The sequence below is a fragment of the Schistocerca nitens genome, chromosome 2 (assembly GCF_023898315.1).
Source record: "Schistocerca nitens isolate TAMUIC-IGC-003100 chromosome 2, iqSchNite1.1, whole genome shotgun sequence".
Taxonomy (NCBI): Eukaryota; Metazoa; Arthropoda; class Insecta; order Orthoptera; family Acrididae; genus Schistocerca; species Schistocerca nitens.
The window spans coordinates 613111633-613132973 of record NC_064615.1 but is presented as its reverse complement, the minus strand read 5'-3'; the positions used below and the strand labels follow the sequence as shown (position 1 = coordinate 613132973).

The following is a 21341-nucleotide window of genomic DNA, read 5'->3' as shown; positions in this document are numbered from 1 at the left end:
GCTGCACTGCTCATTTCGTATTACGTCATTACGCACTTTCCTCTGAATCACATCCATATTTCATCACCTTACTGTAGTAATACTTGTAGTAACACTTTAATTCCCATAATAACTATGTCTCTCACATGCAGAGCTACCCACAACACAACATAACAGTTCCGTGTCCTATGTTCGACTCTGCAGACGCGCTGCCCGTAAAGATACTCCGAAACTAAGCCAGCGATATGACAATACGCTTACAGTGTCATGTGTCTCTTTGAACTGTCTGTGTGTTGTTGAGGTACTACCATGGCCAGCGAGATCCCAAAATCTGTCCCCGATAGAACATGTGTGAGACCGGCTCGCAGGTCAACATTGTCCTAGTACCAGTAAACACCATATCAAGAACAAGTTACAACAGTTGTCGGCCAACTTGCCTCAGGAAAGGATAGAAAGGCTTTATGACACCTTCCCCAATCGAATCTTTTGCATACATCCAGGCAAGAGAGAGGTCCAGTGTCCTGATGATTATTAGTCTCACACTCCCACATGTTTTGTAAACTTCTCTAGCGTTTGTAACCACTAACATAAGATCACATACTCTGTCACATACCCTCATTCCTATGCTCCTGTCACTCTGGCTACTTCCCTTTTTTGTTAGGTAATGTAAATGGTTTCTACACGTAGATTAGGCTGCTTAATGCATTGTTTTCTTATTAGGGAGGAGCCGGTTTCAAGTCCCCGTCGGGCTGCCCCGATCAAGATGCTCCACGGGTTCTCTCAATCATAGCAAATGCATATCAAATAATCATGCTGTCGACTGTGTGCTAAACCACTAAACCACTCCTTGTTCTTTCGATCATGTACCACGACCTGTTATTTGGAAGTCACTGTTATCTTTCCAATTTTATAGATATCACAGCCCTCTGAGCGTTTCAAAGTCCGTTTTGTTAGCTTTATCTTGAAATCTGAAACTGAATTTAATCACTCATTTGTCATCAAGTTTGCACAATATCGAGTATAAAACAGAGCGATGCATCTGATACCCGCAGGTGCGGGTCTAAGACCACAATGAACGTGTTGGCAATATTGCTTTTTGCCGTGGCCGCTGCCGTTCAGGTAAAATGTGGTGCAGTCACGTTAGCATATATACTATAAGTGCAGCAAACAGGATGAGTCATTAAATGGCGATTTTGAACATTGTGTAGATTATTCTGAGGCTACCGTCAATGCATTCACTACGTTTAACCAATCGTATCACCCAACTTACATCAGAGCTTATGTAGACTGGTTCAAACAATTACACAATAGAACATTACACTTCTAAGGGATGTCAGTGTGCATCGTAGAGCGGAACTGTAGTCGAAAAGGCAGTTGTGTACTGATCTGATCAGCTGTGCTGAAATACGTCGATTTGACTATGGTTAAGGTTATACCTGGTATATTTTTTATAACAGGGTTTGATTTATACTCCCAAGTTATTTAGTAGCTATCCTAATTGATAATCTCATAAACAACGTAACTTCGCAATAACATTCGTGGAATTTTAATTGAACTACATTGAGGTTCATTGGTTAATATCACATAAATCATACTTACGTGATAATCATAATAATAAGAATATGTCAAAAATATGCAAAATACGCAGTTCCATAAAAACACAGAGTTCAAAGAGATACAGTGCATCAAATGATATAAATTTGTCAAATGCTAGTGTGCTTGCTAGGAAACATCTATGACTATAGAATTTTGTTCATCTAAGCCGGAACTACAAATTCTGATCTATACTTTACGAATTTAATCTAAGAGTCTTAAATAAGAGAAAATGTAGCTTAGCTGACGGAAGTATTGTCCTTTTTCTAGTTAGGTCACATATAATGCAATTTTTTTATCTTTATTCTCCAACTACCTGAAGTAATTCACATTCTAAATATTAAAATACCACATCATTTGAAGAGAGCAGACTTTTATGTGTACAAAGTCCAGAATCAATATCTATGATAAAGAGTGGAAACATGCGTGAATCTACAGTGACAATGAAATATGTAATTATCGCCATTCAACGAGTATTTCTGAACGTGGTACAATTTTTATCAAGTTCAATAATTTCCGAAAATTTTACTATTATTATTATTTTAATTTTTCAAACTTCTCCAATAAATTTCACAGTTTCTTAGCAGCAAATTGTGTGAATACACTATGTATTCTATCGTAAATAATTTGTTAGAACGTAGTGATTCAGGTAGTTGAATAACTTTAGTAGCACATCAGTTCTAAGAGAACTGAATGAAAGCTTACAGACTTTATATGCACACTAACAACATTTGTAATGTACACCATTTCATATGTTGTCATAATTTTCACAACATAACACCTGATTAACGAATGCTTTGTTTCCATTGAATATTTTTAAGCATATGTCCTAACTAATCATATTACATCCTTCATGCAGGCAAAGGTGCAACCCCCGCTCTCCCATTTTATTATCGAGTAATTCTGTTTAATTACATTTCATGACCGCCATCAATCAAGAGCATGAAGGAAATGTTCTGAGCATTGCTGGTCCTTTGCTCCATAGTGAGACTAAGTTTCGACTGGATATCCACAATCACTGCCATTCCGCACTTGTTAATACGTTTTGTACATTAGATCTGCTGTTATTACTTCATGACAGCTTCAGTACAGTATTAATTTCAATTACTTTAGGTTCTCTCATGTTTGTGTTGAGCTTCACATCCTTTGATGATTTATCTGGTCATACAACCACATCAATTTTAATGATTTTGTGTGGACAATTTACTCATACTGTTTTGACTTCATAAATTCTGGTTGTTTATGAATATGTAGAGTGGTAATGCATGTAACTCGCAACAAATTGTAAAACAATTTGTCACCACAGACGCTATCCTGCTCTATTCTAGTTCAGTATTAATACAGTTTAGTCGTGAAACCATAACTCAGATACTTTCGCTCATATTATAGTACAGCACGGATTAAAAACATTGAGGATTGTGTAAGCATTGTCTACGTTACATTAAATCGTATTTCGTAAAACATACCAACCAAAAAAAGCATTTTCTCAAGTACGATTAAGTTCATAAGTCAAAGAATAAACAGCTTTTTTCAAAGAGCAAATATTTTCTCCTAATTCGCTTAATATTTTTCAAATCAATAAATTTCTTAAATTAAACACTTTTTTATAGTATCCTGCGTTCTTCCATAGCGTTCAAGCTATCTCTATACCAAATATCATCAAAATCGATTCCTGGAAAAGCAACAGACAAACACCCTTTCGCATTTACAGAACCTTAAATTACGATATTTTTTCTTGATCCGATTTGACAGAACATGGCTGTATGTTGCCGCAGTCTACGCTCAAGTTACCTGTGAAAACCTTACTAAAATTCGTCTTTAAATAGAGAGACAGCCACAACGGTTTTACAGCATCTTTATTAGTATAGATACAGATATTAAATTACGATATTTTTTTTATCCGATTTGACAGAACATAGCCTATATGTTGCCGCAGTCTACGCTCAAGTTACCTGTGAAAACCCCACTAAAATTCGTCTTTAAATAGAGAGACAGCCACAACGGTTTTACAGCATCATTATTAGTATAGTTACAGATATTAAATTACGATATTTTTTATTGATCCGATATGACAGAACATAGCCTGTATGTTGCCCCAGTCTACGCTCAAGTTACCTGTGAAAACCCCACTGAAATTCGTCTTCAAAATAGAGAGACAGTCACAACGGTTTTACAGTATCATTATTAGTATAGATACATATATAGAAGATGACGTATTTTCGACGTATGGTTTTGCTGAACACGATATCAACAAAAATGTATAAAATTCCTTTGTTGACAGGCGCTGCCCCAGTATGCGACGCTACAGCGCAATCTTACACCTATGGTGAAGACAAAGCCACTTGTGCGTAAGTATTTCTATAATGTACGAGTACCAGAGAAAAATTATGTTTCACAGCAGTATTTAATTCACTCTTACTTAATCCTCGAATCCGTGACATTTTATAACTGGTTGCTTACTTATTGGCGACCTTTAAATCGGCTTATCACAGAATACACATTTCTCGTAGCAGCAGAGTCATACGTCGAAAATTGTGTGCCATTGCTTATTGCCATAGTTCTGTCTATCACTATTTAGCTCTTGTACATACACTAGTTTAGTACATAAAATCTCCTTTAAGTCTTTTCTGCCTGGTCATTCTAGCAAACGTTCTTTGCATATGTGATATTCATGTCCAAGGTATTATACAAAGTACCCATGAAATAACTGTAGAATCTTCGCATGGTGCTACCTGCCTCTGTACATTCTCGATCAGTTGTTATTTCCGCCAAGTCCTCTGAGCGGGAAACACAGTGTGTCAAACGTCTGTGGCACATGTGTAGTATCCTGGTGCCTATAGTACTATAAGTAAAAGCTGGGGGCTCTAACCTCACAACAACCGTCATATGGTATGATGACAAGCCCTTGATGGAAACAAAAGTACAAAAGTGAACACAATGTGGAGCAAGGATTTTCTGCGACATGTGTAAGAAGCAACTGACAAAAAGCAAAAAAACTCTGGACAACGCTAACAACATGATAATATAAGAAGTGAAGGGGACTGGATAAGTGGTACTATTGTGTTACAACGTACTTGACGCTGTGGTATGACGTAGTAAGCGAGTTCGCTTATTGAGAACGGAAAAAATCCGTCTCCTTCAGGAACTAGATCGTCTGATCCCTCCGAGAGTATTGATCTATTATCCACCATAAAGCGAAAACTCTGTGCTTATTTGGCTGTTAGGTTAAATGTTTCTATTAGTTACCGATTAATACAGGTGCCATCTTCGTCAACTCGGAATGCGCCCTTCTTACATAACATACTGATAGCCATGTATGAAGGCAAATGCAGTGTTTCTTGACTTCAGAAATGCTTCTTGCTCATTACTACACAAACAGTTACTAACGAAATTGCTATTGTATAGGATATAAAGTGAAACTCGTATCTTGTTTGAGAATTTGTTGGTCTAAGGCGCGGCAGTCATGGACTGTGCAGCTGGTCAAGGCGGAGGTTCAAGTCCTCCCTCGAGCATGACTGTGTGTGTTTGTCCTTAGGATAATTTAGGTTAAGTAGTGTGTAAGCTTAGGGACTAATGACGTTAGCAGTTACGTCCCATAAGACTTCACACACATTTGAACATTTTTTGAGAATTTGTTAGTATGGAGGGCACAGCACCTTACCTTAACAGGACAGTCATCTATAGATGTAGAACTCCAAGCATGCCGCAGGGAAGTGCGTGGAGACCATTACTGTTAATATTGTTATATTAATTACCTGGCAGTCAAATTTAATAGTTATCTCAGATTTCTGTAGATGATATACTTACCTTTAATGAAGTACAGTGTGGAAAATGCCGCACAAAATCATGTCAGATATTAACAAGACTTAAAAGCTGTACTAAAATCGGAACCTTAAATGTTCAGAACGTTGAAATTGGGAATTTCACAAAATGGGAACAGGTAGTATAAATATATGGTGCGGCAAAAAGACCTCCTCTTTTTGCAGAGGCCACTGTGTGAGTTGTCATGGGGTTACTGATGTGGACGAGGTATCGATCAGTAGCGTACATGCCATTTTCAGCAGGCGCCTTCTCTCTTCTTGAGGAGAAATCGCCTGCCCCCTACGTCACCTGATTTATTACCTTCTGATTCTTTTTTTTCTTTGTGGACACTTGAACGCTGAAGTGCACAAACATATACCCACAACTCTGCAAGCACGGATGAGGCAATCACCCAGGAAGTGGCTGCCATTACACCGGAAATGACACGAAAATGGACAGCTCCTGAAAAAGGCTTCCTCAATGTGTCAGCAATGGAAGACGACATGCACTAACTTAAAATGGCATAGTATTTGTTGTTCGCAAATAAAACTATTTTCTCCGTATCATTCTTTCTTTGTTTGTATCCACCTTTTGATACACGGGAGGAGTTTTTACCAGATCCTGTGCAATATCAATGACTCATGATCGTAACCAATAAACTCATACAAATATATGGGCGTAACAGTTTGCGAGTTGTTAAACCGAATCATCTCATGGGCTCAGTTGTAAGTAAAACAGGTGTCAGACTTCAGTTAATTGATAGAACATAGGGAAACTGCAGTTAGCCTGCAAAGTATATTACTTACAGAACACTCGTAATGCAACCCAACCTGCGATATCACTCATGTGTGTCGGACCAATATCACATAGGATGGAGAAGGAGTTTCTGCCACTTGGAATGCTCTGCGGGTCGTATTTCCACAAAGCAACAGGAAGTTGTATACAACTAGAACTAAGTATTCGCCTCAAGATATGTAAAGCAGTTCAAGTAATTTCAATAACTGCTTAAATTAAATGTCATATAAGAAAGAAAAACACCCAAAACTCTTAAAGGATGATCCTTCATTTGTTGAATATATTGCAACAGATGACTTACTGGCAGTTTTTGATCTTTACCCCTAGGACAGCTCAGGGTTAAGGAAGTTGTGTACTTCAGGCAGCCCTTGTCGCGGAATTATATATCTTTGACCTACGGTAGTGAATCGCCACATTGCCAAATCTCTAGGACCGGAGTTCTGGGAAACCCATAGCAGTCCCTAACAATTCAGCATCCACGTGCGTCAGCCATTAGAATGGAGCACGGGCGAGCAAGCTCCATGGTCAGCAGTCCCGGCAGAGATTAACCAGTGGGATTTAACGGATCCGCCAGCCCAGTCCCACAGCTTGCTCTTGGTGGGAGACTCACATTTTTATCAAAGCTATCGTTCATTCTGCTGGTTCTGCCATAGATGCCACGTTGTTACTACATATCGACGGTTTGTGGTCGTCTTCTGAGCAGGAATTAATTATTGTGTCGATGAATCAGCACTTGCACGTACACTTGGACATTCTCTTAATGTGTCTCTACAGTGAGGTGACTCATTCGGTACCTCCTAATATTGTGTTGCCCGGCGTAGTGAAGCAACAAGTCGTTGTAAGTCCAGTGAAGAAATATTGAGCTATACTGCCTCCATACCTGTTCATAATTGCGAAAGAGTTGACAGATTTTATCCACTTACTGACCTCTCGATTATACCATAAATATTGTATGAGGTTCATGTCGGGTTTTCTAAGTGGCCAAATCATTCGCCCGAGTTCTCCAGAATGTTCTTCACACCAGTCGCGAACAACTGTGGCCCGGTGACGTAGGGCATTGTGGTCCATGAAAATTCCATCGTTCATTGTTTACCATTGGGCAGTGTACATTTTGTGTGACTTGTGCAAGTTTTATCTGAATGTAGAGATACGACCAGGACAAAAACTTGTCATATTCCCAAACCCCTCCTTCAGTGTTTAACTAAACTGCCAATCAAGACCAGTTTGCGCCTGTTTCAGCTGGACACCCAAAGGCTGAAAAGGCTGCTGGCCGCATTGTAAATGGCGCCCCAGCCTCACTCGGCCAGTTCCCATACCAGGCGTCCGTCATTATGGACTACTCCTACATGTGTGGCGGGTCGCTGATCTCCGCCTCTGTCGTCCTAACAGCGGGGCACTGCGCCTCCGGGTGAGTAAAACCAATGTACCAACGCCAAGATCCAAAAGGTGGTCTCATGTTTATTCGAAAAAAGACTACGTTCATTTGCTATTGTAAGACTTGACGTCGAATTGCACTGACGAAATCTTCCTGTGTTACTACCTTAAAACAATACTGCCTTGAAGCAACGTTTCGACAAGCTTCCTGCTTATCAACCTCAGGAGACGGACTGGTATCCTGTATGAAGTCATCTTCAATATATTATGAGTTGCACTCTTCTTGCCTTGAGGGACCGGCAGTTGACCACATCTGACACAGTGCAACACGATCTACCGCGTTAGCCTATTGATCATTTATCTGTCTTCTGCGTTCTAACTTCTCTCTCTCTTCTATCATCTATCTATCCACTTACAAAATGAAGTGCTTAGTACCTGTTCTATCAGGATCTACTGTAGGGAGGTGGAGGGGGGGGGGATACTGATGTGGTTTTCACTGATAGATAGACTGACTTATGAGGAAGGAATGGGTATATAATTTTTAAATACTTCATTCAACTACGACGAATAAAACACCACCGCTGCAATGAAAAGCATGTTGAATGTCATTGACATCTAGTGGTGAATGGAAGAACTCTTTGGAAGCACAGTTCTGCAAAGTGCGAAGCACTCCACTCAAACTGAGTGCATGCGTTCTGCTTTCTTTGATGTGCCACCATGCGGAAAGATTGGTGCAGAATACTTAGTGTGGATGTGAATTCACGCATTAAGTGAAAGAAAAAGTGACGTAAGTCTCTGACGATCTCTCTCTCTTTCTCTCTGACTCTCTCTCTCTCTCTCTCTCTCTCTCACACACACACACACACACACACACACACACACACACGATATGTTAGCTACATTTTGTGGATCGCCATATGTATTCCATAGTGCACCAACTGAAAAGTTCATAAACATTGATGGCGTCTTATAGAAGGAAACAGACATGGGCATGATCTTCTTGATTCGTTAAACATAGTGGACGGAATAGGATTCAGAAAACCTTGCAGATGATTATACAGGGTGTTACAAAAAGGTACGGCCAAACTTTCAGGAAACAGTCCTCACACACAAAGAAAGAAAATATGTTATGTGTCCGGAAACGCTTACTTTCCATGTTAGAGCTCATTTTATTACTGCTCTTCAAATCACATTAATCAAAGAATGGAAACACACAGCAACAGTACGTACCAGCGTGACGTCAAACACTTTGTTACAGGAAATGTTGAAAATGTCCTCCGTTAGCGAGGATACATGGATCCACCCTCCGTCGCATGGAATCCCTGATGCGCTGATGCAGCCCTGGAGAATGGCGTATTGTATCACAGCCGTCCACAATACGAGCACGAAGAGTCTCTACATTTGGTACCGGGGTTGCGTAGACAAGAGCTTTCAAATGCCCCCATAAATGAAAGTCAAGAGGGTTGAGGTCAGGAGAACGTGGAGGCCATGGAATTGGTCCGCCTCTACCAATCCATTGGTCACCGAATCTGTTGTTGAGAAGCGTACGAACACTTCGACTGAAATGTGCAGGAGCTCCATCGTGCATGAACCACATGTTGTGTCGTACTTGTAAAGGCACATGTTGTAGCAGCACAGGTAGAGTATCCCGTATGAAATCATGATAACGTGCTCCACTGAGCGTAGGTGGAAGAACATGGGGCCGAATCAAGACATCACCAACAATGCCTGCCCAAACGTTCACAGAAAATCTGTGTTGATGACGTGATTGCACAATTGCGTGCGGATTCTCGCCAGCTCACACATGTTGATTGCGAAAATTTACAATGTAATCACGTTGGAATGAAGCCTCATCCGTAAAGAGAACATTTGCACTGAAATGAGGATTGACGCATTGTTGGATGAACCATTCGCAGAAGTGTACCCGTGGAGGCCAATCAGCTGCTGATAGTGCCTGCACACGCTGTACATGGTACGGAAACAACTGGTTCTCCCGTAGCACTCTCCATACAGTGACGTGGTCAACGTTACCTTGTACAGCAGCAACTTCTCTGACGCTGACATTAGGGTTATCGTCAACTGCACGAAGAATTGCCTCGTCCATTGGCGGTGTCCTCGTCGTTCTAGGTCTTCCCCAGTCGCGAGTCTTAGGCTGGAATGTTCCGTGCTCCCTAAGACGCCGATCAATTGCTTCGAACGTCTTCCTGTCGGGACACCTTCGTTCTGGAAATCTGTCTCGATACAAACGTACGCGCCACGGCTATTGCCCCGTGCTAATCCACACATCAAATGGGCATCTGCCAACTCCGCATTTGTAAATATTGCACTGACTGCAAAACCACGTTCGTGATGAATACTAACCTGTTGATGCTACGTACTGATGTGCTTGATGATGGTACTGTAGAGCAATGAGTCGCATGTCAACACAAGCACCGAAGTCAACATTACCTTCCTTCAATTGGGCCAACTGGCGGTGAATCGAGGAAGTACAGTACATACTGACGAAACTAAAATGAGCTCTATCATGGAAATTAAACGTTTCCGGACAAATGTCCACATAACATCTGTTCTTTATTTGTGTATGAGGAATGTTTCCTGAAAGTTTGGCCGTACCTTTTTGTAACACCCTGTAGAATATTTCTATAGATAGTCGGGGACGCATTTAGTAAAAATGAGAGCAGTTCGAACTGGCAGTTTGTGCTTACCTCAGATTGGCAATCGAAATTCGCTCTTATAGTTCACTGCAGATTCTTTGAAGAACGAACAGTGAGTTATATGACTTCAAAGTATCACAATAAACATAGGGAATAACGAAAACAGAATCACTTAACCATCAAGCTACGATGCAAGACTATAAAATGCGGGCGAATCAAATAATTTTACTGAGTAGTTTCCCTGAAATAGTCTGAGAACAATTGCATAGCAAAAAAACCCGAGAATCCTAAAACTCTGGTTTTTAATTTTTTGTGCTAAATGTAAAACTTTTCCAAAAAACTACTTCAGCCACAAATGCAGCTTTGGTTCGTTTACTTAGATTGTTTCAGTGGAGCTGTAAACGAGTTTTCAGCCGTTACGGGCTACACATGTACTTTGGGCAAGCTTCCTTTTATTTTACTTCATTTGTCGCCTTAAGGTATAATCCGCCCAGCCACATCCAATCACAAACACATACATACACACACACACACACACACACACACACACACACACACACATATATATATATATATATATATATATATATATATTCTATTAGCATTAGTTATAAACATTTTAATTAAACCATGATGTTCTCTCTTCATTACCCTGAGAAATCACTCCAAACGCCGTTAACTACGGAACAGACAACATTCAGGCCTTCTCAGAACTTCCCTGGCGTCCATTGCTGAAATGGTCTAAGTTGTTCTCCGATTTTTATTCATAGTTATGCGCGGTGGCGGCATTACCGCTAACCCCAACTCGTCCGTCGTAAATAACCGTATGAAGCCGGGATGTGTCGCTAGTTCACTTATAAAAACAAATCGTTTTCGACACCGTATAAGAACGTGCGAGAAACTGTAGCAAATTCCTAGAACTCTCCACTGAAATCAACACATTACTATTCTGAACAAGCTTCTGGTAGATGTTTTACTCCACTGCCTAAGTCGAGGAATGTTGTGCGCTAGACACATCCCTGAACGAGAAAGTACCTCATACGGAGACAGTGGACAGCAATATGGCAGGAGTAAGGGTCTGGTCTTTATCCTTAAATCATTACATGTGAATTCTGGAACTAAATCGTTCCTTGAAAACGCCATCACACATTTACTGTCTCGTCAAAGCTTGTGTTCAGACTCTGACGACATCGCCATAGACGAGATGTCTAGTCTACCTACTTCGTATTTGTTTCTATGTATCTCGCTTTTTGGGAGGGGGTGGAACTTGGTGTAACGTATATAAGGTTTATTTCCAAATTATCACACCACAGAGTAATTCTGGAGCTGTAGGACTCTGCCAAATTAAAGCTTCGAGCTACCCATCCTGATGTATAGGTCGAGTATCTGAGAGAAACAGCTATCTATCGAACTACCGAACTATAACTCCTGCTCGATACCTCCGGAAAAAAGCCTATCTAGAGGTGTAAACGAACCGTGTTTTCCCTAATAATAGCAGAATTAAAAATACGGTGCCGTCCATTAAAACCGACTAGGCGTTGCAATGTTAGTTGTGGATAGACCAAACACTCTGCATTATCTTGTGGCACTGGGTGCAACGTACAAAAAGAGTTCCTTTAGATGAAATTTGCAGAACACAAAAACAATGACGGACACACCTTTTGACAACTTCGAACAGGTCATAGTGCTGTACTGTACCAAAGGGATCTGAGAGTCTGTAATCAAAGAAGCGGTGGAAATAACGACAGATAATCACGAATTTTGTATTTGAGGGCAGCGTGGAGGGTAAGAGTCGTAGAGGCAGACCAAGACATGAATACACTAAGCAGATTCTGAAGGATGTAGGTTGCAGTAGGTACTGGGAGATGAAGAAGCTTTCACAGGATAGAGTAGCATGGAGAGTTGCATCAAATTAGTCTCAGGACTGAAGACCACAATAACAACAACGCTCTTGTCAAGCGAGACAACAGTTTTCATCCAGGTTTCCCACAGTCATTCAGCAAGAACTGCCTCGACAGAGCGGCGCTGGCAGCAGGCTTCTTGGACTACCAGCCCCTAGCTCTACGTCCAGTCCCCTACTATCTCATACTAAAAAACCAGTCGCAAGTTTCATTATTTGCTATCCTTCCCGGTGTTGCTATTCTAGTTGCCACTATTTAGATATGGATATGTAGCATTTCAATGGCGTTGGATTAGGACTGGGGGTTGTGCATGCTTGAGTTCGGCTTAACAAGTATACATAAAATTTATTGTAATAGATCAATATCAGTTAAACGGAGCTTAGTTTTTACCCCATTTTACTTCTACAAGCAGAGCTCAAACAAGAAATTAACAATTAAATGCCGGCCGCGGTGGCCGTGCGGTTCTAGGCGCTTCAGTCCGGAACCGCGTGACTGCTACGGTCGCAGGTTCGAATCCTGCCTCAGGCATGGATGTGTGTGATGTGCTTAGGTTAGTTAGGTTTAAGTAGTTCTAAGTTCTAGGGGACTGATGACCTAAGATGTTAAGTCCCATAGTGCTCAGAGCCATTTGAATCATTTGAACAATTAAATGATTTCGACACAATCAAACATAACTGAAATCTGGGTGACACAATAATAATTACAATACATGGCACTATAGATTTATAGTTTCTGCATAGATTTGTAGCCCCAGGGGCTTCATCTAGAAGTACGCGGGTGGCGACCGCGGGGACCCGAGCTGAGTCTGACATTGCTTCCACTTACTTGTGTCAGACTCCTTCTTTCTCCTTCCCTGTCGGCCTCCCTTGGCCAACTCTTGCTTTTTCGACCCAAACGGTATTAGGATTCGAGGCCCGAGGGCGTCTTTCCAATTTTCTTATTCCTTCTTATAACCCAACTCCTGAGGGGAGCACACCCCTTAAGAAAAGCCAGCAGTCCTGTGAGCTGTGAGGGTAACACCGCAGGTTGGACGGGAGGCCAGCACCCTCTCTCTGTAAAAAATTAAACATGCTTTCAAGACTACAAGTAAGCCTCGGAACATTACTGACAAAAATAGACGACGTCAATGGCAAAGAAATGGTATACGATTTGGAACGTGGAATGTAAGGAGTCTGTACAAGACAGGAGCTGCAATCAGTGTGGTCAAGGAAATTCAGAGGTACGAACTAGACCTAGTTGCACTGCAAGAAATCCGGTGGGACGATGCTGGGAGCATTGATGTTGAAAACTGTACAATTCTGTATGGAGCCTGTGAACGAGGTCATCTGTTAGGCACTGGTTTCTGCTTCAGTAAGACGTTGGCCACTAATGTTTCAGTATTCGTTTCAGTCAACCCAAGAATATCTGTTCTAACACTGGAAGTAAAGCATATTAAGGCGACTTTTGTGAACTGTCATACTCCCACGGAAGAGAGCGAATGTGAAGTGAAAGACGAGTTCTATGCACAGCTAGAGGCAGTGATGGACGCTATACCAAATGGACACCTGAGGATCCTCCTTGGTGATATGAATGCCAAGGTTGGGAAAGAACAAATATTCCAAGACACAACAGGTAGGCACAGTCTACACAACCAAAGCAATGACAATGGAGTTAGGTTCATCAGCTTCGCCACATCATTAGGGTTGTTCATCTCCAGCACAAACTTCCAGTGGAAAAACATACATAAAGGAACCTGGGTATCACCAGATGGGAGAACTGTAAATCAAATAGACCATGTTGCCATTGATCTCAGAGCCAAGAGATGGGTGTTAGACGTTAAGACAGCGCGGGGTGCCGAAAGTGGGAGTGATGATTTTCTGGTCAGAGGCCATTTAAACATACAGTGTAAAGGAAGAACGGGGTCTAAGTTAAAAAGAGTGGAAAGGTACCATGTGGAGAAACTGAAAGATGAGGCAACGAAGACCAGATACCAGTTGCAACTTAGTAACCGCTTTGAAGCACTCAGTGAAGTGGACGCGAATCAGGACCTCGAACTAATGTGGGGAAACATCCAGAGCTCAGTTAGGGATACAGCAAAGGAAACACTCATGGGAAACCCAGTGGGCAAGAAGACCTGGTTTGGAAAGGAATGTGCAGATGCCCTGGAAAGGAGAAAGGAAGCCAGGAACAAATGGCTGAAGGGTACAAATCTGGCACAGGCCAAAGCACAATTTGAGGAGGTCCGAAAGACTACACAAGCAATCCTGAGAAGAGCAAAGAGGAAATACATAAGGAATATCATCACTGAAGCAGAAACAGACTTCAGAGGACAAAAGACGAGGGAAATGTTTCTGAGGGTGAAGTACCTCTGCAAAGGTCACCAGACCAAGCAGAAATTTGTCAAAGATTCCCGTGATAAGATCCTGACGAAGGATAGGGACATAGCTGAGAGATGGAAAGAGTACTTTCGACAGCTGCTAAATTGTGATGAACCCGAACTGCAGTTTGATTTCCAGTACCCAATTACAGCCGATGCAGACTATCCCCCACCTACCTTGGATGAGATAAAAATCAGAATCAGACACCTTAAACAGAATAAGAGTCCAGGTGAAGATGGAATACAGGCTGAAATGATTCTGGCAGGAGGAGAGAAACTTGCAGAAAAAATACACCGACTGATACAGGCAATATGGACCAAAGAAGAACTACCAGGAGAATGGAAAACAGCTCTGATTTGTCCAATACATAAGAAGGGCGACAAACTAAAATGTGACAACTATCGACGAATCGCCCTGCTTAACGTCTGCTATAAGATCCTGTCCAATTGCCTCATACATAGAATTCAGCCAGTGGCAGAATCGGTGATTGGGGAGTACCAGGGAGGTTTCCGGCCACGACGGTCAACAGTAGATCACATCTTTAGTCTCCGGCAGCTCACTGAGAAACTGGGTGAATATGGTAAAAATTTGCATATTTTATTCGTTGATTTTAAGAAGGCCTATGATTGCATACATCGCAAGAGCCTGCTCAACTGTTAAACGGAGTTTGGCATAGCAGAGAAACTCATCAATCTGATAAAGATCTGTCTGAACGAAACACATGCAAAGGTCAAGATGGGAAATCGCATAACTAAGGAATTTGAAATTGTGACAGGACTCAGGCAAGGAGATGGGTTGTCCTCTATCCTGTTCAACTTTGCCCTCGAGAAGATCGTACGCAAGACCTTCCAAGAGAACGAAGGGATTTAAATCGAAGGAAAGAGACTGGCATACTTAGCCTATGCAGACGACATCTGTTTACTCTCTAGGTCGGAAGAGGAGTTGGAGCAAATGACCAAAGCACTAAAGGAGGCTGCCAGCAAATTTGAGCTAAACATAAACGAAGCTAAGACAGAGTACCTGGTTATGATGCGTGGTCATTGTCAGACTGCCGATCATCTACAATCACTACTGGTTGGGGACCATCCCTACAAGAGAGTGCAAGAATTCAAATACCTAGGGCACTTTTCACTGAGAACTCGTCATGTGAAGCAGAGATCAATGCCAGAATACAAGCAGGAAACCGATCTTACCACAGCCTAGCACAACTGCTTCGGTCCAAATCTCTCTCCAGACAGTTCAAGATTCGACTGTACAAAACCCTGATCCAGCCTGTTGTTCTATATGGATGTGAGACATGGAGTATCCGGAAACAGGACTTCCATAAGCTCCTTGTTTTTGAGAGAAACGTGCTTCGGAAGGTCTTCGGTCCGATTCTGGATGCAGATACAGGGGAATGGAGGACCAGATACAACCAAGAGCTTGAGGAACTATACCAGCAGCCCAACATAGCAGGAACTGTCAAAGCCAAACGAATGCAGTGGGCCGGCCAGGTGGCCCGGATGGAGGATCACAGATGGCCTCGGAAGCTCCTGGATTTCACACCTACAGGAAAGAGACCGCCAGGGAGACCCAAGAAGCGTTGGAGGGATGGACTCCATGAAGATTTAAAACAAATGTCAATAGATGTGGACGAATGGCGAATAGCAGCTATGGACAGAATACAGTGGAGGAGGAAACTTGTAGATGCGTGCGGTCCACTGGGCCTGATCATGTAGTAGTAGTAGTAGTAGTAATAGATTTGTAGTTTCTGTATTTAACCACAGGACACTACGACAACTTTCAGACTTAAGGTTACTCACCTAGCACGCAGCTCAGCCTTGGTTCACCATTTCCTGTTACCATCATCGAATAATAGCATCGCTCCTGTTCAAATGTCGAACAATGCGTCGATTACTCCAACCGTCTTCTTTGAGCCCATCTATCAGCCATTTTAAAATGGTGACATGTGGCTATGATGTTCTCGTATCTGTGTACGAAGCGTATTTACCATCCAATTGAGTACACGGAATGAAATTCACAAAGACTTTATGTCCTGGTATCGAAATGTCTCTTGTTTACTACCCTTGCCGCCTGTGCGATGAAATTGCGCTTCAGCGTTACACATCATCCAAAGTTCACAATTTTACAGATCCACTGATCCATCTATTTCCTGTCGGTGGCGATAAACCACGTCTGTCAGTTCTTACAGTGATTTCAACTACCTCGGACATGTACTCCATTATTTCCGTTTACTTAGATGTTCAGTGCTATTTGTAGCGCGCGTTTTGTGTTTTCCTCCACGCTTGTCTATACACAGTGTTCAGACTCTGTTCCCCCGACAGATAGCTCACATGTCGAATTTTCATTCCTTCTTCTGGGGTTTCAGGTCGCGGGATTTGTAATCGGCTAGTATAGTTTGCAACAATTTGTGGCGAGTGTGGAGGTTTTGCGGAGGTGTCACCCCTGTGCTGATGGAAAAGTGGAGAGGTACGATATTGTTATGCGTGTGACGCTTTTCCTTTTCTTTCTTTTGTAGTTTTAATTGGTAGCCATCATGGAGATGGCATTTTTGCAGTGCTAGTAGGAGCAGTTGCGCCTCCAGGAACAGCAACAAAAGCTGCAGCACGAGCAGATGCAGAAACTACTCAAACAGAATGTGGAGTAGCTCTGCTCTCACACTCTGCTCTGAAGACGGGCCAAGTGCCTAGGGAGAAGCCTCCCCTCCACCCGTGTCCGCCCCCTCCACAGAGCCCTCAACTGCTCTTGCTTCGCATAAATGGGTTTACGTGTCAGCAGGGCGACTGCGTCGGTCAAGGCATATTTCTACCCGTAGACTAAATTGATACAGCGTGCATACCGCCTTCACCGTTTCCTTGGCCATCCTTTCATCCACAAAATAGGGCAGTGTGGTGTTGATCCCGCGACTCCGACTTCGGACTACATGGAATTGGAACCAGCGCCTTCCTTTTGCCGCTCGCCCGTGGATTTGTTCTCATCCCCACTGATGCAGACGGACCGTCCGTTACTCCAGCCTGCACCCTCTCCCGCCGCTCCGTGGCTTTTTCAGGGGTGTCGGAATTAGCATTCCCGCCTGTGGACATCGATGTGGACGCAGATATGGCGTAGGTTTCACTGCAGAATAGTGCACCACGCTGCCACTGAAGGCGCGCTCAAAGCATTTTATAGGGAGAGTCACTGACCAGGAGTTTACTTGTCGGCAGCAATAGACAGGTGCTACGTTTTTAAGCTGATTTACACTTCCTTGGCTGGGGCGTTCACCTTGCACCGTGCTTTGTTTCTGGTGCTTGGTTGTTCAGTTCCTCGCGCTGGTCACGTTTTGTGTTTTTCTCTACGCTTATCTCTACGTATTGTTCAGACTCTTTGCATCCCCGGTAGATCGACTCGAATGTCGAGTTTCCTTTCCCTCTTCCGTGGTTCAGCTCCCCGGATATGTAGTCGAGCCACCATCAGCTAGTACAGTTTACATTTGTGCTGACAGCGACGGTTCGCTGCGCTTTCACGCCCTGTGCAGATACAAAATACGCGATCCACAGACAAGTTGGGCACACGTCTTCCCTCCCTGAGGTAACAAACAACTTCGGCGACAGGAAAGGTATCTGGCCACAAAAGTAAAACAGACGTAAAATTTCCAAAGTTTGAGTACAGCAGAGCCTATAATAGTATAGATTAACGCTGTCTAAAAGAAGAAGAAGGAAGAAAATTCTCCTGAATACTACTAAGTCAGCATATTCTTACTTCGTCACGCTAACCTGTGTTGTAACCTTCTTTTGCTGGGACAGGTTCAGCACGTGGGAGGTGAGGCTTGGACTCAACAGTCTAAGCATTATTGAGCCTAGCCGCGTGACCATCGTCACCAGGTCGGCGACGGTGCACTCCGAATACAACCCCAACAACCTCTACAACGACATCGCCGTCGTCTTCCTGGGTACCAACGTCCCAATCAACAGTAAGTCTCACACATATGTGGATACATTATCATATAGACAAATAGTTTCCTACACTATCTAAAAATTTACCATTGTATACACTGTATGAATAGAATAGTCGTGGCGGACTGGAAAAGGAAGAGAAGGAATAGTAGTAGGTGAATATCGACTGGGGTAAGGAGTGAAAGAGGAAGCTGCCTGGTAGAATTTTGCGCAGAGCTTAATTGAATCATAGCTAACACATGGTTTAAGAATCGTGAAAGAAGGCAGTATACGTGGAATAGACCTGTAGACACCGGAAGGGTTCAGACAGATTATGTAATGGTAAGACAGAGATTTAGGAACCAGGTTTTCAATTGTAAGACATTCCCAGGGACAGATGAGCACTCTGACCACAATTTATTGGTCATTAACTGTTGATTAAAAATGAAGAAACTGCAAAAAGGTAGGAATTCAAGGAGATCGGACCTAGATAAACTGAAAGAAGCAGAGGTTGTAAGGAGGTTCAGAGGAAGCATGAGGGAAAGATCGACAAGAACAGGAGAAAGGAATACAGCAAAAGAAGAATGGGTAGCTCTGAGAGATTAAATAGTGAAGGCAGCAGAGGATCAAGTAGGTAAAAAAACGAGAGCTAGTAGAAAACCTTCGGTAACAGAAGAGATATTCAATTTAATTGAGAAAATATAAAAATTCAGTAAATGAACAGGCGAAAAGAAACACAAAGGCCTCAAAAATGAGATAGACATGAAGTGCAAAATGGATATGCAGCAATGCTTAGAGGATAAATTTAGGAATGTGGGAGCATATATCATAGGCATAAGGTAGATACCGCATACAGGAAAATTAAAGAGACCTTTGGAGAAAACAGAACCACCTATATGAATATCTAGAGATCAGATGGAAAACAAGTCCTAAGTAAAGAAGGGACAGCAGAAAGGTTGAAGGAGTATGTAGAAGGTCTACACAACGGAGACGTAAGGGGAGCCGGAACGATGAAAATGACAAAATCGACGTTTCTTGGTTTTACCATTATAAAATGATTTGGAGTTTTCTGAATAAAACAAATCAAGTTTCACCCTTCTAAGTGAATTTTAAGTGTGTTTTTTATCGCTGCACAGTTGACGAGCCCCGTAAACTGTTGTAGCGACTTGGTGTGTCACCTCTGACGGCGCCGCTCGCTGGCTGCAAGCTGGGTATCTTTGCGGAATTAGACAGTGTTTCGTTTTCCAACGTTGTATGGCTTTATCTCTGTGACAAGTGGCTGTTCATATCACTAAACATAAATGCTATACCGTGTGCGTTGACTTGTGGAGTTTCCTTCGTGTTGTTTAGCTGTTCAATTTTGCGTATTTGATGAATTTTGCTCGTACCTGTTTTACGTATTTGGTTTGTGGATATCAATATGCCCCGTTTCAGCAATCGAGTGTTTAAGAAAAGGCACAATGAGTGGAGGAACAAATATTTTGTTGTTTCGAAGGGAGATGCTGCTCAGACTGCTTCACCGACTACTCCAAATGAATGTGACAGAACTTCTTCCAGCAAGAAACTTTGTGACAGCAAAGAAAAATTAGAAAACAATGAAAGTGACAGTAATGATGTGAATGAAATAATTAACATTTCCTTGTTCTCAAATATTTTGAAACGTAACGAATTATGCCAAGTTTGCAAAGAAAGTGGACTGGAATTGAAAATAACTTCACACATTGGTTTGGCATGTAAAATGTCATTGAAATGTAAGAAATGTGCTGCAGAAGTTTCGTTTTCTAACAGTATTCCTCGGAGTGTTAATAGTGGAAAGAAGGTGTATGATATAAATGTTAGGCAAGTGTATGGCTTGCATTGTATTGGCAAGGGCAGTGCTGTAGGTGCAATGTTATGTGGAATTATGAACTTGCCACAACCACCAACCAAGTTTGGATTTTATACTGAATTGGTGGAATCTTCTGCTGAAGATATTGCTCAAGCAGCAATGAAGAAAGCAGTTGAAGAAGTTGTGACAGATAATAGGAATTGTAGATGTTTAACTCTTGCTTTAGATGGATCATGGCAATGTAGAGGTCATAAATCTCTAAATGGAGTTGTGACAGCTACCAGTGGAGACAGTTGCAAAGTAATTGATGTTGCTATTCTCTCAAAACGTTGTAGATGTAAGGGCAATACCAAGTCCAAACAGAGTGAAAGTTGTGAAGCAAATTTTCATTGCACAAGTAGTGCAATGGAAGTAGAGAGAGTGAAAGCAAATTTTTCCAGATCACAGGAGTGGTATAATGTATGATTCACTAACTATCTAGGAGATGGTGATTCTCAGGGATGTAAAGCTGTAGAGGAACTCAAACCTTATGGCAATGAAATTCACATTAAAAAACAGGAGTGCACTGGACATGTGTAGAAGTGCATGGGGGTTCGCTTGTGCAAACTAAAGCAGACATTAGGATCCCAGAAGCTTAGTGATGGTAAGACCCTTGGAGGAAAAGGAAGATTGTCAGATGAAGCAATTTATAAATTGCAGAGGTATTATGGGTGTGCTATTACGCAAAATGCAAGAAGCATTGAGCATATGAGGAGAGCAGTATGGGCATTATTTTTTCATACTGCGTCAACAAATGAGCACCCACAACATGCACTGTGCGCCACAGGTGATTACTCATGGTGTAAGTACCAATCAGGAAATGAATATGCCAATAAAATCAGTTTGACAAATGCTGTAATTGATGCAATTAAGCCCATATTCAGAGATTTATCGAAGCCAAGATTATTGGAAAAGTGTTTGCAAGGGAAAACACAAAATCCAAATGAAAGTATAAATAATTTAATTTCTATTTGGATTCCCAAAAGAGTGTTTGTTCAGATAAAAACATTGCATTTTGGAGTGTATGATGCAGTGGCAACATACAATGAAGGAAACATTATCAAATATGATGTGCTGACACGTTTAGGTTTCCAACCAGGGCACAACAC

General features: G+C 42.0%; 1 protein-coding gene across 7 annotated transcripts in view; it reads left to right on the top strand.

Annotated features, from left to right (window-relative positions):
- Positions 1–998: 998 nt before the first annotated feature.
- LOC126236697 (brachyurin-like) overlaps positions 999–21341 on the top strand; it is a 173885-nt gene continuing 153542 nt past the window's right edge. For 4 of the 7 annotated variants that reach the window (XM_049946202.1, XM_049946203.1, XM_049946204.1 and 1 more), the window contains exons 1-4: positions 999–1098; positions 3854–3920; positions 7408–7576; positions 18237–18403. In XM_049946202.1, coding sequence (XP_049802159.1) covers positions 1051–1098; positions 3854–3920; positions 7408–7576; positions 18237–18403 — 451 coding nt within the window. In that variant the 5' untranslated portion in view covers positions 999–1050. The remainder of the gene's footprint in view (positions 1099–3853; positions 3921–7407; positions 7577–18236; positions 18404–21341) is intronic. The other 3 variants (XM_049946207.1, XM_049946208.1, XM_049946206.1) reach the window with 2 other exon arrangements.